General features: G+C 39.7%; 1 protein-coding gene across 2 annotated transcripts; it reads right to left on the minus strand.

Moving 5' to 3' along the window:
* Nucleotides 1-2,874: 2,874 nt before the first annotated feature.
* Nucleotides 2,875-9,130, minus strand: LOC146570746 (plasminogen receptor (KT)-like). 2 transcript variants are annotated; one of them, XM_085279382.1, is made up of 5 exons: nucleotides 9,020-9,130; nucleotides 8,619-8,715; nucleotides 5,608-5,738; nucleotides 5,382-5,491; nucleotides 2,875-4,488 (listed from the first exon to the last, which is right to left on the minus strand). In XM_085279382.1, the coding sequence occupies exons 2-5, from the start codon at nucleotides 8,697-8,699 to the stop codon at nucleotides 4,361-4,363; spliced, it is 450 nt and encodes a 149-aa protein (XP_085135508.1). In that variant the 5' UTR covers nucleotides 8,700-8,715; nucleotides 9,020-9,130; the 3' UTR covers nucleotides 2,875-4,360. The 2 variants fall into 2 exon arrangements, with proteins under 2 accessions (XP_085135508.1, XP_085135509.1); XM_085279383.1 differs by lacking the exon at nucleotides 9,020-9,130 and adding an exon at nucleotides 8,807-9,010.
* Nucleotides 9,131-9,347: the final 217 nt, after the last annotated feature.

Genomic DNA, 9,347 nt, shown 5'->3' on the forward strand with positions numbered 1-9,347 from the left:
AGTGCCCACAGTGCAAATCGCGCCCCAAGCGGAGTTTGACATGTTTACAGATGACGAGTTCTCTATTGCTTTCCTTGATTCTTGCAGTATTGTACGATTGAAAGACGTGATTTGTTTATATTTGCTAACTACACGCGCAAGATTAATGAAGGCTGTTTTCTACGTGCGACCGTCCTAAAGGTAAACTGTGTTGAAGCACCTCTATTTATAGACTCATGTGGCAGAGATGGTGACGTCAACCGTCACGGGAGACTGTGACGTGCGGTCGACCGTCACGTCACAGTCTCCCCTTTGAGAAGATCAAAGAATAGCTCCGTGTCATTCCGCGCATGCTCAGATCATGCGTATTGAAATGAACGGGATATTTATTTATTCATTTTAAATACCTTGCTATATAACAAAGCGCGCACTCAAAGGACGAGGAGAGTTCAAAATAGGGCTGTTCGATATAACGACACATATGGATGACGATATGAAAAAGTCTATCGCTTCATATTACGGCAATATTTTTTTTATGGCTGTATCCCAATTCAGGGTCTGCAGCCTTAAAGTACGCAGCCTCAATGGTCCTCAAGGGCCGCGTACTCAAAGACCGCTAAGGCCGGAAGTGCGAGGCTTGTGAAATGGGACGGTCTAGCCTCCGTCGCGCTGCCCAGGTTGCCTAGCAACCATGATAGCTGGAAACGTGTGGTTGACAGAAATTAAGGAGAATATATTTTGTTCGTTTGTTTGTTTCTACATGAGCTTTGTGTGATTTAATAAGTATCTGAGGCTGAGACCACAGGACTGTAAAACATGATTGTTGCATGCTTGCATATTTCTGAAAACATCTTAGTGGTGTGGCAGCCATGGGTTGAGCCAGCCCTGCAAACCCTGTGGATGGACGATGCAGTGGACAGTGGGAGGAAGCATCCTAAAGCTCTCTTTGCAGACCAGCCTGTGTGATTCTCCACTCGCCGACCAGAAAAGACAAACGGCGGGTCTCAGTTGCAGCACCTCATCCATTCTGTATGCATGAAGCTGCACGCATGTATCACCTTCATTCAAAAAAAAGGAGCCAGCTATTTTATTACTGTTGACCTTGTAACATTTATCACTTTAAACATAGCACAAGTCAAAAAGCATACCTGATAGGCAATCATAAGATAAAGCTCGTAAGCACTTACCTGTGGAAGTGCTTCAGTATTTATTGCATTTGGCAGTAACTGTGGTTCTAGCTGAAGCATTTACAGTATTTTTGAAGGAGATGAATTCATCGTCTTATCTGACAAAAATCAACGCCTTTTCCTGTTATTTGTGACCATTTTGTAAACAAATATGCTTCTTAGAGTTGACATTATTAAAAATCCTGAATTGGTGTAAAAGTAAAAAACAAAACAAAAACACTTTCCCCTCTTTTTCTCTGGTAAAACCTTTTGTTGGGCTGCAAATACTTCCTCTGTGTAGACAGTAGTCGTGTTGTTATTCGCTAACTTAACGGGAAAGCTTAAAATGAGTTGAGGCTTAAAGCTAAAGCTGAAGTGAAGAGACACTGAAGGACTGAAGAGGTCACTACATGCTGAAACAAATCCAGTTTGAAGCAGGTGGCTTTTCTAAGCCCGACTCTGGAATTTTGTTTGCTGTTGTGATGAGAGCAGAGCAGCACGTTTGAATGACTGCGTGTTTAATTCACAGAAACGCCAACGCAGCCATGGGTGTCCTGCTGTCCAAATCCATGGATGACAATTTAAAAAAGCAACAAGAATTCATGCTAACGAATGCACGGCTGCAGGTGAGTGAAAGTGCACCCACTCGCACATCACCTCTGACCTCTGCTGTGACATCTTTCACTAGTGAAAGATGGTGAAAGTGAAAAAGCAAAAAAAAAAAAAAAAAAAGCAGATTTTAAATTATTTTTTAACACATAAAATTGCCCCAAACCTTCCCACCAAAAGGTTTTACCTTCATACTTTGAAATTGTACTAGTTGCAGATGCTGAAATGATGTCGGACTAAGTTTAAATTGTGCACTTGTTTATTTGCATTATTTTTGTATCAGCTCCATGAGTACAGGAGACATCCACAGCAACTGTAGGTCTGCAAACATTTTTAATCTCTATGACTACAACCAAATCCATTTAGACCCACTACTTTCCCACTACTCTCTGGAGGAGGTAATTAACTACACTGCTCATTGTCTGAGTAGTGTGATCACTGTGCGTTACTACATCATGCAGGTAGCTGTTCAGGAGACACTTGTGCAGCAAGCCTGGCTCAGACACAGGTTCCTGAAAGCTCCCCGTCTGCACCTGTGCCTTCAACTGTTTCGGCTTGTCCTGCTTGTGCCGCCTCCTCTCCTTCTTCTTGGTAGACATCAAGTGTTGCCACACAGATATTATGTGGAGGATGCAGCAGGCCCCCACAACTTTGGGAGGAAACAGAGGCCGACCCTCAAGGGCTCACAAGAAGATGGAGTGCCAGCGTGTTTTGAGGATGCACAAAGTAGGATCTTTAATATTTCTGGCCTTTGCTGAGCTCTGGCTCTGCTAGTTTCACTGTTTCTCTGTTGGGGAATCCTCTCACACTCAAACTGTGAAATATGCTCCACTCCAGTCCACTGAATGGCTGTGGAAAATATGAAAGAGGACATAACTTTACACATTAACTTCTAACAATTTAAGCCCAAAGAGTCATCCTGAGAAATGTCATTTAATATGCAGCATTTCATTATCACGTTAAAAAACAAACAAACCCCACATACTGCTTAAGTTGCTGCTCTTTGAGATTAAAAGATCTCATTACATTAACAGAAACACTGACATCCCTGCTCTACAGCTTTGCATTCAGGGGGTGTCCTTGTCACAAAGATCAATTCAGACACTGAAATCTTTTCAATTTTCTTTTTTTATTAATTTAAAATTTTTTCCAGATGTCAAACACAAAGTATAGATATCAGCACCTTGGAATCTACTGTGATGGCTTAAAAAAGTTGGAGGTCCAACAGCTTTGTATTGAAGCTCCCTCACACCTACAATTAAAATTTTAGTGCTGAAAATAATACATTTTATCTGTCAATACAAATGTCTGAGAATCTTTACCAATAATGCACCATTACATTTTGATCACTTCAGCTGTTGGTTATCGGCAACTGCAAAAGTTACCAGCCTGGCAGAGGGCATTTCATCAAAACAAAGCTTCTTAGAAAGTAACACGTCTATGACCTGGATAGAAAAGAACCACAGACTGAATACAAAGGATGGATTGTAGCCACTGAAATGAGAAAGAAAGGGCAAGCCTTTGCTGTTCCAGGACAGCAGGAGCTGAATGTAAAGGAGAAAAAGTGGAGGGTTTGGATGCTACGTCCATCTTTTGCATACAGTCTATCATCTAAACAGAGAGGCAAGTGACCTGCAACAGTCATCAGTGTTTCAGGAGCTTTTTAAAGGCGACGTATTACACATAAGAGCCAGATAAAATGAGCTGTTATGAAGAGTGTTTAAGAGAATTTCTGCTCTGCACTGGTCTAATTGCAGCTTTGACCAACAATCATTGTCTTACCACTTTGTTCAATCATCATCATTACATTCATGAACCAGGCTTATAGCAGCTGGTATTCTTGTTCATCTAAATACAACAAAACCCCCCAGAGAGATAACATAAACTGATTAATATTACTATCAATTTCCCTTCAAGTCCATCATACATAATCAAAGCAAACCCTGGAAAATAACAACCTAAAGAAAACACTGATGATATAACTGCAATTGTGCAATATTTAGAGACAAGTTATCTGCTGTGGTCACACAATGCTCTTATAACACTGTAATAAAACTTAACTCATGGATCAACATGTGGCATACACCAATCAGGCATAACATTATGACCACTAGCAAAGTGAGTAACACTGATTCAGACTATTCAACACGGAGGCCACACCTGGCATCTTGGTGCCAGATATCATGTGATGGGTCAGGGCCGCTTTGGCAGCAAAAGGGCGACCAACACAGTGTTAGTTAGGTAGTCATAATGTAATGCCCGATTGGTGTATCTGAAAGACTGAAATGAGACAGAATAAGGAGCCTTTCGTTCAATAAGGTCAACCTGACAGAGAGAAATAGCAGAGCCTTAAAATTTTCCATGATAGAGGACGTTTGTTCTATAAATTATTACATTATTTCTCCAAGAAGGAGCTGAGGCCGCTTTTACCTTAATGCTACATAAAGTATAGTTGTGTATCGTTTAGGGAGTGGGTATGTTTTGGACAGCTAAACCTGAGGTTTCTTTGTGAGCCACTTCCCCGTCTTTGTGGTTTGTTGAAAACGAAATGTACAGTGGCTGCAGCTCCTCTCTGGAACCACGCTGTTAGACAATAACTAATTACATTATTTCTCCAAGAAGGCGCTGAGGCTGCTTTTAGCACGGCGGGCCTTCTCTATGCTCTCAAAGGTTGGAGTCCCTTGAGGTAACTGTAGACGGTCATTTTCAGTCTCCATGATATTCTCAGCTTCCCCTAAAGACATCATGAAAAACACATTTAATGGGTATAATTAGTGACTGCAATCTTTTTTAAAAATGTCATTAATGAATAACTAAACACAATATTTGTTAAACATTTAGATGCATTATTTGGTAAACAGTAAGGTCCATTTGGACAGAGACTTTTTCTTTTTTAGCATTTTGGTTCTGTTCATTACCACAATTAATTTTAAATATAACAACTTTAAATATAATTAACTCAGATCCAGTTGAACTGCCGACTGTCAGCCTTAATTCAGTGGGTTGAACAAAAAGATTGCACAAAAATGTGAGAACTAAAATGCAATCCCATCATTTCAGGACATCAAAAGTAACTGGACAAATAAAATAAAATGTATTCATTTGAATCGTGCTAATGCAAGCGCCACACCTCAAATCAACTCCAGGGCTTCTATCTGCTTAATTGATAATGACATAACAAAGGAAGTGCCCACACCTGCCCATGAAATAGCCTTTCAGTCAAATGTCCAATTACTTTTTGTCCCTTTAAAAAGCGGGGGGCACACGTTAAGGGGCCGGAACTCCAAAACCTTCATCCGATTTGAATGTGGATTTTCTCATATGAAAGCTGGGCGTCTACACATTATATAGATGCCCATCATAGCGGAAAGTGGAAATTGTTTTGGTAAACAGACACTATTCACGTATTTAAATATATATATGGACCTAACTGTATATTAGAGCCTGTGTTTTCTGGATATAGTGAGTCTGTGTTCTGCTGTTCAAAGTAAAATAATCCTCTAAAACCAAAGCAAAGAATCACTATATAATGCTTGATAAGGATTTATTTACCCGTCTGTGCACCCTCTTTTTAAATGTTAAACAGGTTTCTTTAAGATGATGATGCCTGTAAGTGTGTAGCTTTACCTCTCATACGATTAATAAGCGTTCCATAGGCGCTGTCCATCTGGTAGGCAAATATGAAACTGAGAGGTATGATGGGAGCCAGCATGCCTGGGTTCTTTCTTTTAATAGCTCTAAAGAAAAATGATGATAAACAGAAGACAATATTTAACTGCAAAGATAAAAGCACAACACAGAGATGAGTCTGTGTGTGTTTGTGTCAGATCTTTGTGAGGTGTTAGAATCTCACCCTGCAGTTAGTCCCACTGTGGCCACCGCAAAGAAACTGCCAAAGTATTTCAGAAACTCTCTGGACCAGGCGATCTGCATCGCCATCTGCCGCTCTCTCATCTGGTTCTGCATCAGAATCTGGCGCTCCATCTGGGCACATGCACGCGCGCACACAGACACACAAAAATAAATTAAGAAGAAATAAAATTTTCCCTGCTTGGTAAGATTTCATTTTCAGTTATAATCAATTTCAGTCAATTACTGTTGATCAGAGCTGTAATAATCATCTGATTCATCAGTTAATTGTTTTATGAGAGTACAGACAGTTTAAAGAGATCTCCATAAGCACCAAAGGCTTAGTACTTTTTAAAAAAAAAGCCCCTAAAAACTTGTAGGAAGTGTACATTACGTGAACAGAGATGTGATTAGTTGGGAGCACAGACTGAACTTCTATGTATGCTTGAGAAGTTTCTTTGGAATTTTTTTTAAGTCATGAAACTAAACCCTGGAATCCACTGCTGTAAACATGCCAACTACAAACACTACGCTCTAGGGAAGGAGGAAGTGACAAACTTTTCATCTCCACAATCTGGGTGTTTCGTACTCCTGACATCGACTCTTGGCTGTACACTCTTTAGGTTCAATGGAAATTACAGGAATGACTTCTGTAATTGACAGTGTTTGTTCTTTTAAAGCCAGCATCCGCTGAAACAAACTAGTGAGTAGTCTGAGCACACTTAAGGGTGTCCCCCTTTAACGGCCCATGTTGTGAATGAGTGAAGAATGCATTTATGAAAAGAAAGCATTTCCCGCTCCTCCACACCATGTGTATGAGCTGCAGGAACGGGAAATGGGGTGACACGTTCGCTGAAAGGTCAGCTTTCATGACGGCTTCATCTGGGTCACAAAAAAGGAAGTAAATGGAAGATAGAGGATGTTAAATTTGAATAAACTATCCTGAAACTCACTCCAGCATCTAAGTACATAGATGCTGCAGGGTCTCCATCTTATAAAAATGAAGCAGTTCAATATGCCCATATACACAAATACGTAACATAAGTAAAGATCACTGCACATCTTTGCTCAGCCACCAGTTTCACATTATTAGTTAGTTTGTCTCCAAAGCGCTCAACCTGAAATGGCCCTCTGATGTACTCATTCCTAATCATGTCCTTCATGGTCACTCCAAACAAAAAAATCTTAACATCTTCAACTCTGTCACCTCCAGTTTTCCAAACCACACATCATAGCATCTTAAAAACCTTTCCTTTCAGTCTGCAACTATCCATCACAAATTACCGCTGACACTCGTCTCCACCCACTGTTACTTTGGATGGTTGGATGCTATTTAAACTCATCCACTTTCACTGCCTCTGCTCCTTCAATATTCTGCCCATCTCCCTCTCATTTTTGTGCTGATGCCAAATGACTCATGAGTGTTTATAATAATGAACACTTATAACAACAATAATAATGATAATGTGTCATCTACATTAAAGACTTCAGGGTCTTTGTATAACATTCTTTACCATTTTCTGTTTCTACAGGCTGTTTGTATGGGATAGCTACGAACCCATAAGTGATAAATTAGCCCTATTAGTGTAGATGTGCAATTCAAAACTAGACAAACATATCTGCTGGTGGGAATATCAAAAGGAAAAGATTTGGTTTTGGCAAGCTCAGACAAGCAGCAGACTGTGACTCTGGGACAGGACTGGAAAAAGCAGAAATGAACCAACGCAGTCTGAGGGTGACATTTGTGAAGGGTGCAAGTATGAACACAAAGCGGGACACTAACTTGAAAACAGATGCACACAAATCATCATGATCTACACATTGGAAGAAGGAAAAGAAACAGATGTAACATGTGAGAAAGAAAAGCAGAGCAAATACATGCGGAAAATATGTGCAGCAGGTATTCCTGATGAATACAAAATATTTCATGTTAGGGTTTTTTTGTGGATTAAGGTGTTTTTTTTTTGCATGTTTGCAAACTTTGACTTTTGGGCACTCTGTATGCTCTCATGCTTTTAAAAATGATTTGTCCAAAATTGGATATGGAGTAATATTCCTAAATGCACTAGTAAATCCACAAAGAAAGGACTCAAGGACCTGAGGCGCCTAACCAATGCTAAGATTTCAATTCTATTGAAATATTGCCAGGGGATTGAAAATAGGCATTTAAAAAAGCATCTTACAGTTACAGTAATTTGGAAAGATTTCAGAAAGCTTTGACCCTCTTTGACTCCATCTTTCCAAAGAAAGTTCCTCCTGCTTAAGACAGCAATATGAACATCTGAGCCCAGTGGCGTATTTCCACAGAAGAATTTCTTTTTGTGACTAAAAATTGAGGAAGAGTGAGGTTAAAGCTGAGTGTATGCTCACCCCAGTCCAGAAGCCATAGCATGATCTTCACCAGGGTAACAAACTTTTTTTCTACCTGTGCAAGTTTCCTCTTTAAGTAGAATCACAGTGGTACCTGCTGTGAAATCACTTTGGGCTGGTTTTTGACTTTGGTGTGTAGTAATACTTAAACACTAAAAGAAAGAAGGTATGCGTGTCGTCATTAGGACAGGGGTTTGTGTCAGTGTGTGGGACAAAGGAAGTAACGCACAGTGATCACACTACTCAGACAATGAGCAGTGTAGTTAATTACCTCCTCCAGAGAGTAGTGGGAAAGTAGTGGGTCTAAATGGATTTGGTTGTAGTCATAGAGATTAAAAATGTTTGCAGACCTACAGTTGCTGTGGATGTCTCCTGTACTCATGGAGCTGATACAAAAATAATGCAAATAAACAAGTGCACAATTTAAACTTAGTCCGACATCATTTCAGCATCTGCAACTAGTACAATTTCAAAGTATGAAGGTAAAACCTTTTGGTGGGAAGGTTTGGGGCAATTTTATGTGTTAAAAAATAATTTAAAATCTGCTTTTTTTTTTTTGCTTTTTCACTTTCACCATCTTTCACTAGTGAAAGATGTCACAGCAGAGGTCAGAGGTGATGTGCGAGTGGGTGCACTTTCACTCACCTGCAGCCGTGCATTCGTTAGCATGAATTCTTGTTGCTTTTTTAAATTGTCATCCATGGATTTGGACAGCAGGACACCCATGGCTGCGTTGGCGTTTCTGTGAATTAAACACGCAGTCATTCAAACGTGCTGCTCTGCTCTCATCACAACAGCAAACAAAATTCCAGAGTCGGGCTTAGAAAAGCCACCTGCTTCAAACTGGATTTGTTTCAGCATGTAGTGACCTCTTCAGTGTCTCTTCACTTCAGCTTTAGCTTTAAGCCTCAACTCATTTTAAGCTTTCCCGTTAAGTTAGCGAATAACAACACGACTACTGTCTTTAACCTAAATGAAACTGTTGTCCGTATAAACTTTTATATTTCATGACAAGTTGGAGAACTTAAAATAAAAGCTTTACATACCCCAAACACTTTGAAGACTGTAAGCTAAATGCTGGGGAAAGGACTCCGGAGTGGATCGTCAAAATAAAAGCCACGCGCACTGCCTTTTTAACGGAAGGAAATGACGTCTTACTTCCGGCTAAACTAACTGTTTTTTTTGTTTTATTCATTCATTTATTTGCATTCGAAATATAAAGAGTAAGTTGAACGAAATGAAAATAATAAATAATAAAACATAAATAATAGAAAACAACAACAACAAAGACTGTAATACAATTAAAACACACAGGAAATAGTTTTTATAGCTTTTCATTTCAGTTTTAATTTTAGTCACATTTGTAAAACACTT

Source organism: Mchenga conophoros, linkage group LG7, assembly GCF_057382185.1.
Source record: "Mchenga conophoros isolate Kocher_MC1m ecotype Shallow Benthic linkage group LG7, M_conophoros_male_GT1.1, whole genome shotgun sequence".
Lineage (NCBI taxonomy): Eukaryota > Metazoa > Chordata > Actinopteri > Cichliformes > Cichlidae > Mchenga > Mchenga conophoros.